Genomic DNA, 18,753 nt, shown 5'->3' with positions numbered 1-18,753 from the left:
GGGGGCTGATATTCATTTTTGGTCTGTTTTATTGTTTATAGGGAAGAACTGCTTTACATTGGTTGTGTAACAATGGCTACCTTGATGCTATAAAGTTGCTGCTTGGTTTTGATGCTTTCCCTAATCATATGGAGAACAGTGAGGAGAGGTATTGTTCATCTGAATGATTTTTCTAGTTTAACAAACATGCTAGCCACTGGTTTAAATGTTAGGTGTTCAGATATTTCCCGAGCATCATGATCTTGCTCTTATCTAAAAAGAGTGCTGTAATCTTGGGCTTCAGTGTAGGCAGTTTTTCTAAATTGAAAAACTCTCTTCTTTAGGCAAGATATCACAGATTTGAACTTCAGCTGTTTATACTTTTGAACTTTGAACTTGTAGAGATTTCTTAAACTTACTACTTTTTACAGATACATACATAGGGATACTTACATATTATAGTCCCACTTAAAATGTTAAAGATATTTTTCGTTTATATGAAGCTGACAATGGATACATATGATGAAAGGATAAAATGGCATTTCTGCTCCTGAAATAGACTGGAATTCTTCTGTTCTATTTGTTAGGGATACAGTGAGGTGAACAAAGTTGGGAGAAATAGGAACTTATGTTTCAAAATAGTGATTACAAATAGCAAGCGGTTAACTGTATTCTAAAGGCCTAGTTTTTTAAGAAAATCCAACAGTCACAAGGAAATAGTGTATCTGCATCTCTTTTTTCAATTTTTAATGCTTTTTATTTGCGTGATTTTTTGTTGATTTATAAATAGTAATTTTTTAAAAGTGATTTGAGTAATAGAGTTTAATTAGTCATCTGATCATGAAGATAATTCGTATTAGCATAAATTCTTGATGTCTTTTTAGTGTAGATGGCCTCCCCATAATCATAAATAAACTTATGATCAGTATGTCTTATTCAACATTTCACCATTCAACATTCAACATAACAGTATGTCTTATTTCAACATTTTAAATAATTAAAATACTTTGAACGTCAATATTTTAGTTCTAAATTTGGGACATGCACTTACCCCACTCTTTTAATTGCATGCTTTTTCCCTATCATTTTTCTTTCATTCTCTGCTCTAATCATTCAGATCTCTCTTCCTCTTCTACTTATTCTATTTTTTTTTGAGAAACACAAGTGAAAGCATCAAGTAGTTCCTAGTTAAGTGGCTGAAATTCTGTAGTAATTTTCAACAGAAAATTAAATAACCAATGGTAATTAAATTCCTTTTAGTAAGTAAGATTGAAAGCAGCTATTTTGCTACGAAGGAGGCTGTTATTTTCCTTATTTTGCAGAAATGTACTAATGATGCTGAAATGTCAGGTAAAGACCTTTGTGGAGGTATTACTATAGTCATTTTCCCCCTTCTGGCTAAGTTAAGTTCTGGTGTATAAACCTAGATTACTCCAAGTATAACTAGCAGTATTCTAATAAAATAAGTCCTTAAGCGTTAGTCCTTGTCGAGAACAAAACAGATCCCCAGTATTTCTAGGTGAATCATTTTCTAAATATAATTGTCCTAAAATATGTATTATTGCCACCTTTTTTTTCTTGTTAAAAGATCAGAAGTTTGGAAAGTGGGGAAGAATGTCAAGTGTTGTAAGAGACAGTAAAAATAACCTCATGGATATGGTTCAGCCATAATCATGAAACTGCTTTTGTAATTCAATAATAGTTTCACCAGATAAGAACAATTTTCCAGTATCCATGTAGAAATTGGCTTCTCTTCTCCATGTTCTTAGCGTGCTATATGAGGTATTAGTTCAAAATTCAAACACACAGATTAAAGCTAAACAGATTTGTGGAAGGATGGAGCTGAGTCAGCATCTAGGATTTTAAGCTGACCACTTATGTTACAAACCGCTCTTCAGATTGAGTGACTTTTTGTTAGTGGTTCCATGCATAAGAATAGAGGTCTGCATGACTCAAATCCCCTATATAACACACTGCCTTGGTATGTGTATGCTAGCTGCATACAGTTTACTTCAGTATCTTTTGTATCTATTAATTGAAAAATTCAAAACTGTAGGTATGCTTTAAAAATGTATTTTTCTCAAATGAGTTCTGTTCTGAAGTACCTGTTCCTGGGTTATCTGAAAGCTGTATTTTCTTAAATGTTACCAGCAACACATCTTGATGTACAAATTTTCATGTTATGTCTTTGTCTTTATTCCTACTGGCACTTCAGTTCAGATACTCTTAGCTCTCCCATCAAACCATCACTGCATAGCAAGTCCAATCGTGCTCTTTCTGACTGTTTTTCTTTGCTTACCAGCATTGCATCCTAGCTAGTTACTGTCAAGAAGAGGCCTACTTTTCACATAGCATGTATAGATACCTGCTGTTTGATGTTATGTACTATATGGTCTTGATTTTGGTTTGTGACTGATAATTTTCAGTCACTAAATATTTTTGCATAATGTTTCCGTGTTGATGACAGAGTTGTGTATATTTTATTGCTGTTTACTAACTGTGAGAATTTAGGGTTTTTTTTTTTTTCATAAGTGCTTAAGCAGCTTTAACACTGCGAATTTCTATTGCCTGTGTCAATTTGAAAAGTGTCTATTTTTTTTAATATTCTCTCTTAATGCAAGTTTAATATTACTATTTGTTCAGTCATACAGTTCTCAGTTATTCTGCCATGCTCTGTCACAACATCTAAATTCTGTCCTTCGTACAACTTCTCTTTGCTTTTTTCTTCTATCTGCTTGCTAAATTACGTAATTGTCCTGCTCTTGTGGTGTTCTTGTAAAACAAAAACTTTTGTAAACTTTTAACTAAACTTTAGAATTAACCCATAAAACTTGTTTTTAACATAGAGGCCAGATTTGACAGTAAGTCGTCAGAAGTGAAATGCATATGGAAATAACACAAAAAACATTTTTACTTGCTTTTTATTTAGATGATATTTCTATATGAGCACCTTATTTAAAGATAGCTTGCTTAACGAAGTTATTTGCATGGAGAGGACTTTGAAGAATTATCATCAATTATTGCAAACTGTCTAGACCCCTGTACTCCATATTAGGAGACTAAAATATGTCTTAAATATAGTTATGATGTTTAGATGAGTAAGACAAAAATAATATTAAAAAAGACAAAAATGGCCTATTGAAAACAGTGTTTAAGCAATTTTCATGCTAGAAGTTGCCTTATTATGAAATGAGGGTGAACATTCTAAAGTAAATGCACATTATGATTAGGAAGCTCATTCAGTGATAACTGTTGTGTTCTTTTTTTTTAGATATACTCCCCTTGATTATGCCTTGCTTGGTGAACACCATGAGGTGATTCAATTCATGTTAGAACATGGGGCTCTCTCTATAGCTGCAATACAGGACATTGCTGCTTTCAAAATTCAGGCTGTCTACAAAGGATACAAAGTTAGAAAAGCTTTTCAAGAGAGGAAGAATCTTTTAATGAAACATGAACAGCTGAGAAAAGATGCAGCTGCCAAGTAAGTTTGAAGACTTGAAATCTACTGTAACAAAATACACATTTGTCATACATTTGTATATATTCTCATCATCAGTTATTGGTCTTCTTAGTAAAATTCATGAAACTATACCAAGCATATAATGGAATTTTCTCCAGAATACCATAAATGGGACTTATTTTGCAGATAATCCCAAATTAAATAACAAGCTTTATATAATATAAAACAAGAACAAGGTAAAATATAAAAGGCTGAGAAACTAGTATATTACCATCAATAAATTTAGCTGATATTGTGAATGATGATAAAAAAGGTTTGGAAAACATTTATAACTCTGAGAGAATGAATATAATTATTGGCCTAGCAAGTCTGTGGTATCTGTTCTAAAAGAAATTAATAATTAAATGAAGATAAATGAGATAGAAGAGCACAGTTTGACAAGGCTTAACTAAGTGTTTTACAGGGAGGTTGTGCCTTTCTAGCAAACTAAACCTTTGAGATTTTATTTGAAAGTTCTGTCTTGGCAGTATCATATATTGCAGTTAGATTTTCTGCTCTTTTAATTGGAGAGTTACCATGAAATCATTATATTAGATTATAGATAATGAACTTACACAATTCAAGTGGTATTTGTTAGAAGTAAAGGTTCTGGTTGAGATTCTGCCCTATATAGTTGAGGTCATGGAAGTAAAGTAGTGAAATTACATGATCACCATGTGACCTGAATAATTTTGATCAAAGTACTTTGATTGCTTCAGCTCTATCCTTAAGGTTCATATTATGAAAAAAAGAATGAATTAGCACTGGGTTTCTCCTGAAGAAACCTGATTCTAGAATGAAAAACATAATCTGAAAAGATTGCTGCATGATTGTGTAGTATTCCTCGAAAGGTGATGGAGCAGCTCATCCTGGACTCCATCTCCAAGCACATGAACAGCAAGAAGGCGATCTGGAGTAGTCAGCATGGATTCACAAAGGGGAAATCATGCTTAACCCGACCTGATATCCTCCTCTGATGGAATGACCGGCTTGGTTGGTGAGAGGAAAGCGGTGGATGTTGTCTTCCTTGACTTTAGCAAGGCTTTTGACACTGTCTCCCATAACATAACAAGTTGAGGAAATACGGGCTAGAGCAGACACCGAGGTGGATTGAAAGTTGTCTGAATGGAAGAGCTGAGAGAGTTGTGATCAGTGGCACATCAAGTTGGAGGCCTGCAGCTAGCAGCATCCCCCAGGGGTCAATACTGGGTCTAATCTCATCCAATTTATTCATCAGTGACCTGGATGAAGGGAGAGGGTGCACCCTCAGCAAGTGTGCTGATGATCAAAACTGGGAAAAGTGGCTGAAACACCAGCAGGCTGTGCTGCCACTGAGAGGGACCTTGACAGAGGTGGAGAGATGGGTAGAGAGGAACTTCCTGAAGTTCAATAAAGGAAAGTGCAGGGTCCTGCACCTAGGAAGGAATAATGCCATGCACCAGTAGAGTCTGGGGGCTGACCTGCTGAAAAGCAGCTCTACGGAGAAGGACCTGGAAGCCCTGTTGGACAACAAGATGACCATGAGCCAGCCATGTGCCCTTGTGGCAGAGAAGGCCAATGGTATCCTGGGTTGCCTTAGAAAAGCACTGCCAGCAGGTCGAGGGAGGTGATCCTCCCCTGCCATTCAGCCCTGATGAGGCCACATCTGGAGTACTGTGTCTAATTCTGGGCTCCCCAGTACAAGAGAGACATGGAGCTACTGGAGAGAGGCCAGCAAAGAGCTACTAAGATGATGAAGGGACTGGAGCTCATATAAGATTTTCCTCATGTGAGGAAAGTTTTAGAGAGCTGGAACTGTTGAGCTGAGGGTGAAGGGCATGGTGATCCAGACTGATGAGAATCAAAAATTGCTGGGGAGGAGACAGGTTCCATTACAGAGTGGCACAGAAGTATTTTTGCCAACAGGCTGACCATCTTGAAAAGGAGAGCTTTAAACTAGGCATCACAGGGGAGGGAGATAATGACTTAGTCAAGTGACGAAGTGGTGGAGTGGATTGGAAAGCAAAGGGTGCTGGTTGTTGATAGAGACCTTGAGAACAATAAAAGAGGGTGGAAGGGGGCCCACCTGAAGTGTATGCACAAATGCAGGCAGCCTGGGAAATGAAGAGCTAGAACTCTGCATGTGGTAACAGAATTATGACATTGACATCCCATAGTGGGATGGCTCATATGTCTGCAATGCTGGAATTGGAATGGAATGCTGGACAGATACAAACAAGCTCCTCAGAAAAGACATGCAGTGAAAACAGTGGGGGAATTGTCCTTTGTGTGAAGGAGTAGATCAGATATGTGGACCGCTTCTGTAGGATGGATGGCAGTCCTGTTGAGAGCTTGTGGGTTAGGATGAGAAGAGGCAAGGCTAATAAGGGTGACAGTGTGGTAGGAGTTTGTTACAGAATGTACAGTGAGGTGAGGAAGTGGATATAGTCTTTGCTAAACAATTTAAGAATGTCTCAAGATCACAGATGCTAATTCTAATGGAGGACTTTAAGCACCCTGATGCCTACTGGATGGAAAAATGTTGCAAGATGGACAAGTAGTTAAGAGGATTTATCGAGGGAGTCAGAGAGAACTTCTTGATGGCACAACCAGAGGAGATGCCTAGCTGGATCTGGTCTTCACCAGCAAAGTTTCCCAGGTCTCTTTGCTTAGAGAAAGGATTCAGGGAGGAGGGGAACTACCAGGAGTGGAAGAGGATTAAGTAAGGGATTGTTTGAGAGAACCTGACCCATAGAAGTCTATGGGACCACATGGGCTGCATCTAAGGGTGCTGAGAGAACCACTTGAGGACCTTGCAAGACCATTCTCAGTCATCTCGGAAAGGTCACAGAGATCAGGGAAGGTCCCCAATGATTGGAGGAGAGCAAATGTTGCACCCAACTTCAAAAAAGGCCAAAATAACATTCTGGGGAACTGCAGGCCGGTCGGCCTAACTTCAGCCCCTATAGGGGAAGCTCATGGAATGAGTCATCCTGGAGCATGCTTCTAGGCATGTGAAAGGGAAAGATGTGTCGGGGAATGGAAAGCATGGATTTACCAAGGGTAAATCCTGCATTACTAATCCAATCACCTTTGATGATAAAATGACTGGATTTGTGAAAGAAGAAAGATCAGCGGATACTATTTAACTTGACATTAGCAAGGCTTTTGACACAGTCTCCCATGTATTCTTGTATCCAAGTTAGGACATCACAGTCTGGCTGCTTGGGTAAAACATGAGTTAGATGATGGAGCTCAGAGGCCGGTAACTAATAGGTTGTATTGTGCCTGCATGCCTGTAAGAACAGATTACTTCAGGGGTCTGTCCCAAGACCTGTCCTGCTGAACATCTTTATCAGTGACCTGGAGGAGGCAGCAGAGTGCATTTTCATAAAGTTTGCAGATGACATCAAACTGAGGGCACCAGTTGATAGACTCAAGGGCAGGGCTGCCATCCAGAGGGGACTTAACAGGCTGGAAGTGCGGGCAAACAGGAACCTTAGGAAATTCAGTAAGGACAAATGCAAGGTCCCACACCTAGGAATAAAGGATGCAGGCTGGGGACTGAGCAGCAGGGAGCAGCTCTGCAGAAAAGCACCTGGAGGGACTGTGGACAGCAGGCTGGACATGAGCCAGCTGCATGTCCTGGCAGCAAATAATGGTGAACAGTATCATGGGGTGCATTAACAAGCATATAGCCAGTTGACAGAGCAAAGTGATTATCACCCTTTATTGAGCAGAAGGTTGGACTTTATGATGTCCATTCTAACAGCCATAAATGGGTAGTATAACAGATACTTCCCCAACTGGACTGAAAGTAACTGGTTGTTAAAAAGTTAAGTAGGGTGGAGAGCCTGGCAGGAGGAAAGCACTGCTTTAGGATGGTGGCACGGAAGCCATCTGGGAAGGAGATGTTTCAAAAATACTCTCTCAGTCTGCATGGAGTCTTTAGGAAGACTATATTAAAGATTTAAAGCCTACACAAAGGAAAATGAGGTCCAATATACTGGGGGTCTAAAAGAGCTGCAAAACTCCTTAATTACTATTTCACCTCCCTCACAACCATCACAGTAAGTTCCAAAATCCATACTTCTCTGTTTTTATTAAGTCTTCTGGATTTACTTCTGAACAGTTGGAGGAAACTAGTTGATAATGAAAGGCAACTTGGATGAAAATGACAAAGATTAAATATGGCATGATATTTAGGAAGAGAAGAGCAAGAAAACAAAACAGTTCAATAAAACAGCTTTCAATAAATTCAGAAAGTGTTTCTAGCAGTAAGAGAGTGTAGTAGATTATGAATTCCTTCAAAAAAACTGCTAATAAGGCTTAAGTTCAGAGAAAATACAGGAAGAACAGCAGAAAACAAGTTTGTCTAAATAATGAGCTTTTCAGCAGCCTGAAAAAGGAAAGGGTGTATGGGAATTTTGGTTACTAAAAATGAGGCTAATACTAACATACAAAGATAAAAATTAAAGTGAGTTGCAGAACAAGAGCGGCTAGCAAGGGATGTGAAATACCACAAGAAAACTTTGTGAAAATATGCACTGTAAAAGGAATGGTAAAGAAAGACTTGGTCCACAAATGATGTGAAGATGAATGAAGTGTTCTATATCTTTTCTTTCTTCAGTCTTCATTAAGTATGTCAAAAGGCATCAAATAAACAGAATTCACATGAGCAAAACTGTTTAGAGACTAATTGGATCAGTGAGATGTTCTCAGATCAGCTAAGCCTGGTAAAATTTATCCTGGCACATTTAGAAAACTGGCTGAAAGTGATTACCTTTAAAAACTTTCAGAGGATAGGTGTGACTTGAATAATTATTGAAAAGAGCAAACAATATCTGCCTTTCCAAAGGAGAAAAGGAAGAGCCCATTCAACTCAACTTCAGTTGAAAGAATAATATTGGAACAAGTAATGAAAGAAATTACTTCTGAGTATCTGGAGAATAACAAAGCAAGAAGCAATGGCTAGCATGAATTTGCTAAGAATAAATTATGTCAAACCAGTGCAATTTCCTTCTGTGACAGAATAACAAGTTCTGTGCCATGGAGAAACCATGGTGGTGGTAAGATTTGTCTAAAGTTTTCATACTCACTCATTCTCATTAGCAAAGTAGAGAAAATAAGGTTGAATTAACCTGTGATTAGGTGGGTGAAAAAGTGGTAGAACATAAATAAAGAGCAGTTCTTAATAGTTCAACTTTGAACCATTAAACTTTGAACTTTTGAAGGATATATTGATTAGGACTTCACATAAATCCAGCCTGAATCTTGTACTTGTATTGAATTCAATATTTTCATTTAAAAATTAGACTATTAAATTTTCAAGTGGCAGAAAGATCCAGAAAAAATGAGTTAAAAGTCAGAATGATGTTAACACATACGAGAAATGATTGAGGAAGAAATAGATGGTTAGATAAGGACATATGCAGAGCTCTGCATGTATGGAAATACCAACATAGGAATGCAGAATGACTGACTTTTTAGCATTTCTGATAAGGGCAATCTGCTAAAAGGTTAAAGTAGATCAGAAACTCAACTTGTCACGAGTCAATAGCATTAAGCCTTTAAAAACAAACATCATACTAGATTATATAGCAGGGCCAGCTATTTGTACAAAATGAAATGTAACTTCTATTTGTCCAGATAAAGTTTCAGCTCTTCAGAGAATCACAACTGGAGATCTATTTTCAGTGACAAATTTTTGGATAATTACTTGTTCTGCTTTTTATTTTTATTTTTTATTTTTTTTTCCAAAGATGACTGACTGTGAGCTACATATAAGGAGGCAGGATATGTTTGGGCATATGAATGAGATGTTAACACTAGAGTTTAATAATGTCAAATATAAATGAATTACTCACTCAACTTCAATCATATTGCATAAAAACAAAGGTTGTTTTTTTTATTGCTAATCATACAGTTTGATATTGGAATAAGGCTCAGCCTGACAACTATCCAGGTTTATGGACATGTTCTAAAATTAAGATGGCCTTCACAGAGGAGGATGATTTCTCTTGGTGTCCTGATATATGTCAAGACACTAGCTCTAGTTGTCTAGCTTAAGAACCAATTTTGGATTCTGTTGAGTCAGTAGAACATCCTGAAAAAGAATCACAGCCCTTAGGTTGGGAACCTATTTTCTCTACCTGTTTGTGAAACCTGGTCTCTCAACTTAGACAACAGTAAAACTTGAAAAATTTGAGTTTTGTAAATATCCTTCAGTGTGAAATGAACTGAATTGCTGAGTAAATAAAACAGAAGGGGAAGTTCATAAGTATTAATAATTCTGCTAAAGAACTAAGCTAAACAGTCTATTAAATAACTAGGCTCCACTGTGATGCCTAGGATGACAGTCTATGAAGAGGGAGCTTTGAAAGATCTTCCATTAATTATTTCATTGGTTCAATCTGCAAAATTATCACATAAGCAAAGCATGTTTTTTTTTTTTTTAAAAAAATCCCCTTAAACTACATTTTATGTCTCAGTATGTCATTTTCAGTAACTTTATAATTGGGGTGTTGCTAAAATTAGTGTTTTGAGTTAAACTACTAGTTAGTCCAAAGAGTACAGGCCACTCTGGCTTCCTTGTATATTGCCTGTCTTTCACGCTTTCTTTTCTGATGCCCTGAGTGTGGAAGGCTAGTAGTAGGCTGCTTAATCCTTGCATTGAAAAGAAAATGTTCCATGAATGCTAAGGTCTAATTTATGGATCAAATGGCAGAGTAATGGCAGTGAGATCTATACTGTACATGAGACAGACACCCTGACATAGTCTCTTTGTGGAATGCCAATATTATTTGAAATGAGTCACTTTTTTTTTCCTGTGCCAGAGGGAATACTGAACCTCAGACCACCAAGAGTGTATTTTGTGGATCAATTAGCAGCTTTTTAGGTACCAAGTTCAATCAGCTTCTGTGGAGTGTACTTGATAAGATAGTAGTGACAGATAAAGTTAAGGCTTCTCCCTAGCGGATCACACTGAAATGACATGTACTGGCACTGATACAACTCACAGGAACTGAGGATGGCATGCTGCATAACTAACCTGTCATATGCTGTACTGTGAGCTTATGTGTCAACAGGCTGCAAATGACGTCGCAGCAATGGAAGCAAGTTAAAATATCAGGCAGCTACACAATATGACATTTATCACCTGTCCATTCTAACAGGAAAAGTGTCGTAACTGAAGCTTAATTTATCAAAACAAATTCAATCCTAGTACACAGGTAGGTAGGTAATGATTGCTACTTCCTGTTGGGTCTATTCTGCTTTGTAGGAAAAGAAATTTAAAAACTAAAATATAACGACATCTCATATTGTATTTCAAAATAATCTACATAACTTTCTTCAACATATGCACCTTTTCTACTCATCCAAAATTCTCCCTTATATCTCCTCTTTGAAGAAATGCATGACTTTTTTTTTTTCATTTTGGAAGACCAAAATGTCATAACTGTAATGGCAACACATATGCACACAATTTCTTAATTCATGTATTCAGCTTTCAGTATTTATCATTTGTATAATGTGTAATCAGGTTATGTTAAAAAAAAAAATTACCTGTCTAAGGACAATCTATCAATGATAATGTTATACCAGCAATAGAGTAGCTGTTTTAAAGCTGTTTTAGGATTGTTTGTATTATTACATAGTAACTATGAGAAAAAGTTTTAGCAGAAATGACATGTCTTTCCTGAAGTTTTCTAACTTGTTTTCAACTAAATACAGTGCATTTCAGTACTACTAATATTATTGTTCATTGCTGCTTAAAAATGTAATAATTAGGATCCTGTATCTTGTCTAATTATACCTTTTTGAATCCTTTCATTCAAACTTTTTTCTCCTTTGGTTCAAACAATAAAATTAGTCAAAAGGGAGACTTTTTTTTCCTATTTTTATAAAAAAGCTAAAAGTTTCATTGTTTTAAATACAGAAGTGTTTTTTTAAGTCAGTTTATTAAAAACTGCTTCAAAATGAATAGGAACCTGGCTTATAAAGATTTAACCTTCATTAAGCTGTAGGTCCAAGCCAGCTGTTATTTTTTTGATCACACTAAGGCACTTGAATGTAGTACGTGGCCCTTTTTCATGATAAAGATGCCATACTCAAGCTTTTATTGTAGCTCTGTCAGGTTTCTGGAGATTAATATATTTGTCAGATACGTGCTCCTAAGATTTTGTTTTTAAGAGTTTATTATTAATATATTGACTTCAATTACAGGAAGCGTGAAGAAGAAAGTAAGAGAAAGGAAGCGAGGCTGCAGAAAGGAATGCAGAACTTGGAACAGACTATGTTTTGTGTACAGCTAAATTCTGGAAATCAAGAGAAGACCAGCAATGTCATGCAGTTACCTAATAAACAAAGTGATATGCAGAGTAAGAGACCTCTCTCCTGCAATGTTTCTCGAACCCAGTCAGGGAGAAACAGTGGAGGTTCATCTAAGGCTTGCCACAACAAAGGGATACCGAAGGAGAGTTGCCTGTCTGCAGAGCCTCAAAATGAACGTCATAAAATCATGCAAGGTTTATAATCATTTAATTAGCCCACTGATCTATTTAGTGAATGTCTGGGGATGTTTTGTGTATAGAATCTATTCTACTCTTTTCCATCATTTCTTATTCTTTCATTATTTAAGATATCCATACAGGCTAAAGTTAGATATAGATTCTTCTAGTCTGTCAATTTCAATAGTCAAAAATATCAGTATATATAACATCTGTAAAAATAGGACAGATGCTGTTACAAGCTTCGTTTGGAGGAGAGGAGCTTAAAAACGTTTGACCTATCTTTGGGATTCCTGAGCATTAAATGAGAAATTGTAATTGCTCTTTTTCAACAAAGAAGTTAAAATTGCGCAGAGTAACATCGCTAGCATATAGAGGGACCTGTTTTGGCAGCTTCACTCTCTATGTTAGGGTCTTCGTATGGTTTGTCTTTTGTTGGCTGTTGTTGAGAACCCTCCAGGGTACGTTTTGAGAGGTGAGACTGTTATAGAAATTGTGCTACAAACCAGTGTATGTCTAAGCTGCTTCTGTTGTTAGACTTTTTTTACCCTGCTCTGCTCTTTTACTTTTTCCATCTGTAAATGCATCATTAGTTTGTATCAGTGCATTGACCACTCCATTGATACAATGCATCAGTGCATTGTATATATATGTATATACATATGTACATATGTATATGTATATATACATATACACACACACACACACACACACACATACTTAAATAATGTTTTGACCAGTTCTGGTATGAGCCAATTTATAGGAACCCATAGCTCAAATATTTCAAAACTAGTCATGTTAAAATATGTTTTATATCATTAGAAATAAAAATTAAATAAATAGTTTGCTTAAGGGAAGCTGCAATAACTCCTTCAAGGTGAATCAGATTAAAGTTAATACTAGTTCATTTGGAAATTCTACTAATTGGAAATTGATATATATATATAAAAAAAAAAGGTCAAAGAGCTGTTTTTACTGAATCATTTTGCCCAGATTTCTTTACCTTTTACACGGAAATGTCATGTTAAACAGAATACTTGACTGTGTTGTTGCTTTAGGAGACATATATCTTGGCCAAATCTCTGCTAGAGATGTTAAAAATACTAGCAAGCTTTATCTGCATATCACAGAATCACAGAATGGTTGAGGTTAGAAAGGACCTCTGGAGATCACCTAGTCCAACCTCTCTGCTCAAGCAGGGTCACCTACAGCATATTAGACAGGGTTGCAGCCAGGTGGGCTATGAATATCTTCAGAGAAGGAGATGCCACAACCTCTCTGGGCAACCTGTTCCAGTGCTTTGTCACTTTCACAGTGAAGACATTCCTCCTCACATTCAGACGGAACTTCCTGTAGTTCAGTTTGTGCCCATTGCCTCTTGTACTTTCACATGGGACAACTGAAGAGAGTCCGGCCCAATTCCCTTGACACCCTTCCTTCAGATACTTAAAGACATTGATAAGAACCCTCCCCTGCACTCCACACTGGAGTGCAAACCTGAAAAATCTCCAGCTACCATGTACAAGCTCTCCTTTGTTAGGAAGCTAAATAGGACTAAAAAGAGAAAATAGGACAGAGAAGGACCAACTTACCAACTTGTAACACGCAGATGGTGTGTAAAAGGAAAAAGAAGAAAAAATAGAAGGAGAAAGAAAGAAAGAAAGAAGGAGTATTCAAGAAGAAGGGGATATTCAAAACCTGCCTGGATGCAATCCTATCTCGGTGATCCTGCTTGAGCAGGGAGGTCTGTGGCTTCTAAGTCATTACCATCAGAATGCTTAGAAGAGGTTATCATATATGACTTACTGACCCCCCCAGGCCTGGAAACATAAAATCTGCAGCAAGGGAAAAGTGTAAAGGACTTTATATTTTGATTTAGATTGTCAAGGAAAATACTGAGAAACCAAGTGCTCTGGGCTTCCTGGGTCAGTGGATTACACTGTTCCTCTAGAAAGAGCTCATTATGCACTAGGATACAGTGTGGACAGAGCAGAAGTTTAGCAAATAAGCTTGATGCAATGACAGTCTGTTACACTATATCAGTGGTGCATGTAGGCATGTTAAATAGGATTGCATCCTTTTGCCATGTGGTGAGGTAGTTTCTGTGGAGAAAAACAGTGTATCAAAGTAGGTGAAGACAACATAGATACATTAAAAAAATATTCACAAGCAGAAACAAAAAATGTTCACAAGGAGTGTGTGTGTGAGAGAAATCTTTGTAGAATGGTAAGCAAAAGATGATGTCTGGGTCTATGCTATTCCCTCTTTTGAGTCTTCCTACACATACATTTTTTTTACGTTTAAGTAAATCCTAGTGTGCCTCAAAGATAACTGAGAAAAAAAAATAGAGAAATAAGCTCTGTTCTGCTGGATCAGTGACTGAATGTTTGTTTCTTTTTCTCTAGGTAAAGAATTATTGAGAAAACACACCAAAAGCAAGTTAACTTGTGTCCATTTCCATCATGGCAAAGAAAATGAGGGAAAAAAAATTGAAGTGAAACATCAAGTTGCAGCTGCTATAAAGCTGAATGGAGAAAAGCATAATGACTACACCATTGAGGTTCATGGGAACAGGAAGCATACTTCTGCTTGTACTATCACTAGCGTTAAAGAAAAATCAAGAGTTCAAGGTCAGTCTTCATCTGGTAATGGGGACCATTGTGAAGGAACTACTGTGTTGTGCAGTGGCGGTTGTACTGGTGGAATTGCAAGAAATTTGAGGCAGCATGAAACTGTTTCAAAAGGCAAAAGGCATCATCAGGTATCAAGAAATAAAGAGGTAAATGGTGAGAGATGTTCACCAGCTGGCTCTAGTAGGCCAGGAAGTGCCAAAATGGTATTTGTAAACACCAGAAATGACAGTGTGCATGCAGTAGAACAAACTAACGATGTGGGAAGCAATGAATTAGCTAAAAAGACCTGTCTTCTGTTATCTACTGAGGCAGAATCTACAAGAACTGTGCCAAGAAATCCATCAGCATGTTCTGTTTCTGATGACAGTTTGAACTTGGAAAAAACAGATGTAATTGGGTCTAGGAATGCAGACGATCAATTATGTTCTTTTGTCACATGGCGAAGTACAAATATTGAACAAATCCCTTTAGAGATTCGAATGCAGGTAATAGAAAAAGAAAGAACAAGAAAAGAGCTTTTTCGGAAGAAGAACTATGCTGCTACAGTTATACAGAGGACGTGGAGATGGTAAGACTACTTTTTAGTAGCTAAAGAAGAGTAAGATGCATTACATTAGACTTGTTGCCAGTGTACTTCATTTGGTCTTTCTGCTTATAACATTATTCAGTGATAAATCTGGAATTTAATAATTTTTCACCAAACAAGTGGAAGCGTGTACCAGTTGCCTAGAATTATGTTAGTAGTTCATAAAAGTGTGAGTAAAGTGATGACTTGCAGTAACTGGAAAAGTTATTAAACTTCTATTTCAAGCACTGATATTTCTTTACAGAAAGCAGATCAAGATATAGATGAGCCTAGAGTTCACGGCAAGGCCATGGCCAAGGGTTAAGAGAGCACAGGTGTACAAGCATGCCATATTGAAAAGAACTTGTGGCCTTAGTATGCCAATCTTGCAAGATATTAAAGAGGCATAAGGTTATGCTGCCTACTTCAAGTGATGTTTCCTAGCTTCAGAAGTCCACTGTGTTACTAAATAATTTTGCATAGTGGAGTTCCTTGTTGCACAAAATGCCAGGTAGCTAAGAGACAAGTATTACCAGCTTGTTTGTGGCGGTCGAGAAGCAGTATTTCACACATTACTTTGTACAGTTAACTTATGAAGCATGAAGAAGTTTTGCCTTTCTCTGAAACAGCAGAGGCTGCCTGTTTCTAGAGAGATGACATACCAGACCAGCCAGCCAGTGGTCCAAGCTGGCTATTCTTTGTTCCTAAACTGAAATGTAACCATTCAAACATTCACACTGGCTCAGTAAATTCTTCTGTTTGCTGCTTTTGCTGCTCTTTTACTGTGTTCTTTCACTGATATCGGATCCAAGAAAAAAAAAGGCGACCTTTTTGCTGGTGGCATTAGCCACTGAAGTGAGAAGGTCATGTAGTCTACAGTTATCACTAGGAACAGGACTGTGAAAACATGCAAGACCATAGCAGCAGTGGCAAGCCTAGAAGACAGGGAGCAATTTAATGGAAGGGGAAATAGTGAAAACTGGGAGACTGCTCAAACCAAGGTAGGGGAGACTCTTCAGAGAGTGGGTTTAAAGCTGCTCACATTCATCATAAATATAGTAAATCATAAATACATACATAGTTTTGGTCTCTTCTAGATTTTCTCTATGTTACAAAGCAGCAGATAAGCTGATGTTGCAGTACTGTAACTTTTGTTATTTGTAATGCCAAATCTGTAATAACTGTGTGAAATTAACAGATGCATCTAGAATTTAACCCTTGTCTTCTGATCAAACACTTCTCATCCAGGTGACTTACTTAGCACATCAGTGGGAGTTCTGTTTTCCCAATTATTCATGTAATTCACCATGTGAATTGATGCATGGAAAGCACTGAAGATAAAACAGGTCACATAAAACAAGTGCTCTTCTCTTTTCTGCTCTCTAGTTACCAGCTAAGACAGGAGTTGTTTCAGCTGCTTAGGGCTAAGCGGCAGTGCAAAGAAGATGAAGACAAATGGAGACAAGAGACAGCTGCCTTCCTCATTCAGGTTGCTTGGAAGAAACAGCTGAGCCATAGCCCTCTGAAATCAGATTCTTCATGCAAAAATCTAAAATCTATAAACAAATTCAGTTCAGCCATAAAAACAAACAAGCAATCCATCCTTAAGCAGATATATGGTAATTCTGTCTTTGTTATATTTTAGTTTTAAGACTTATGCTTTTATTTTTATAACTAACAGCATTCCCTTTATTTTTGATTCTTCTAGAGATATCATACCTAATTGTTAAGGATGTAGACTATTTGTTAATTGTTAAGGATTTTTAAGTGTTTGTTTACAACTTCTGTTTTTCTGATTTTTTTTAAATCATAATTTTAAGAGTATGTTCTTGTTCAGTTTTAATTTCTTCTAGATGACCATCTATCATGGAGCTGTAGTTTAGATAGTCAAAAGGATTTTAAAAAACTAAAGCTCATGATCATTTAATATATCTCGTTATGTAGCTACTGCAAGATGTATTCAAAGTTTATGTAAAGTTCTATTAGGGTTGTAACAATTGCCTGTTACACAGAATGTCTCATGTGTCTCCTCACCATAAATGTAAATCTACATGAAAATATTTTGAAGATAAAGCTGCAACCAAGTTAAATACTCTATAATTATATATAAAACCACACCTTCATATGATAAGCAACATTCTGTCTGTACTGCTTATTAAAGGACATTCTCAGGAAGGCAAAGTTTATCAGCCAACAAGACCTCCCTCTAAGCTTAAACTTTCTGAAGTGCATCTGGCCTCAGGTAAGGTAAAATAATTGGTTATATTCCTGCAACTGTTAATGTTTATGTACACGAGTTTAATTTCATCTTAGAGGAAAAAAAAAAAAAAAAAAAAAAAAAAAGCCTGTTCTAGAGGTGGGCTCTCACATCAAAACATGTAAGTACTGCCAACCTTTTGTGCTTTTATGTTCTTTCTTTCACTACTTTTGGGCTACTTGAGTGGGGTATTCTTCTCTTCATATTGAATTATTTATATTAAAAAACTTATTTTCATGAACTGTTTCTAGGAAGGACCTTAATATGCTGGAGTTGCACAATGATAAGCCAGATATACCCTCTAAACTCACCTATGCTTACAGTTCCTTAGAGATGCTCATACTTCAGTTTATCAGTGCATATCTTTACCAACACTATAGAAATACAGATGACAATGTTTTCTTATTTTTTCCACTACATGTACTGAGAATTGACACACTTCAGCTAGAAACATGTAGTTGATTTCATGTACAAAAAACATGAATGTTCAAAGTTACTACTCAGGCAGATAATAATTTATCCCCCAAATAGGCTTTTTTAATCAGACAATTTAATCTAATCTCTGCCCTTTCTTCTTTCTTCTAAAATATCACATTGAGGGGTCTTGTCCTGTGCCTAGAGCCTCAACTCTTTAATAAAATGTACCTGGAATAAGTTTTCGGATTCTAAAGAAAGCATACACTTATAGCATAAGCCAGAGTCACTACCAGATCTTCCCTGGGAAATCTTTATTTCTGTTTGTAACTGAAATCTTACTGAAGACAATATTGTCCTGATACCAGTTTAAGACATAACCTAGAATAATTGCAAAGCAGTGAAAACTTGGCAGACTCAACACCATCAAATAAGACATGCAGGCAGATGGAGCTACACTGTATAATGCAGAAGAGCATCAAAGAACACAGGTTATGAACATATCATAATGCCATTAAAGAAAATAATTTTTATACAGCTGGCAGTACTTTGACAAATTTGATTCCATGCTGTGATCTCGCTTATTACTTGTTTAGTTAATGCCCTTTCTGAGAATTTTTCAAGTGTATTATACACTTACTCTGAGATCTGGCAGGGGGAGAGGGCACACCACAGTAATCTTAGACTTTTACCACATGAAGCTATAGGGCCGTGCTGATCATATGAACCGCATGGTTGTATCACACAGTTCAAAATCATGCCACTATTATAAAAAAGCAAATACTTCAAGGAGACAGTAGTTAAGCTACTTTGCAAAGCAAAGTACAACAGATTTTTTTTTCCCAATTAGTTTACAAAACTCTGAAGTCAAAAAGAAATCCACCAAGAGATCTGTCCTTGAATTTATACTAGAA

The 18,753-nt window shown here is 36.9% G+C and overlaps 1 protein-coding gene across 8 annotated transcripts in view; it reads left to right on the top strand.

Moving 5' to 3' along the window:
* INVS (inversin) overlaps positions 1-18,753 on the top strand; it is a 108,555-nt gene that overhangs the window by 84,618 nt on the left and 5,184 nt on the right. For 7 of the 8 annotated variants that reach the window (XM_062569724.1, XM_062569729.1, XM_062569727.1 and 4 more), the window contains 6 exons: positions 42-148; positions 3,251-3,463; positions 11,687-11,988; positions 14,376-15,171; positions 16,555-16,787; positions 17,330-17,410. In XM_062569724.1, coding sequence (XP_062425708.1) covers positions 42-148; positions 3,251-3,463; positions 11,687-11,988; positions 14,376-15,171; positions 16,555-16,787; positions 17,330-17,410 — 1,732 coding nt within the window. The remainder of the gene's footprint in view (positions 1-41; positions 149-3,250; positions 3,464-11,686; positions 11,989-14,375; positions 15,172-16,554; positions 16,788-17,329; positions 17,411-18,753) is intronic. The other variant, XM_062569726.1, reaches the window with a different exon arrangement.

The sequence above is a fragment of the Rhea pennata genome, chromosome 2 (assembly GCF_028389875.1).
Source record: "Rhea pennata isolate bPtePen1 chromosome 2, bPtePen1.pri, whole genome shotgun sequence".
NCBI lineage: Eukaryota > Metazoa > Chordata > Aves > Rheiformes > Rheidae > Rhea > Rhea pennata.
The sequence above is the reverse complement of the archived record's forward strand: the minus strand, read 5'-3'. Positions and strand labels throughout refer to the sequence as shown.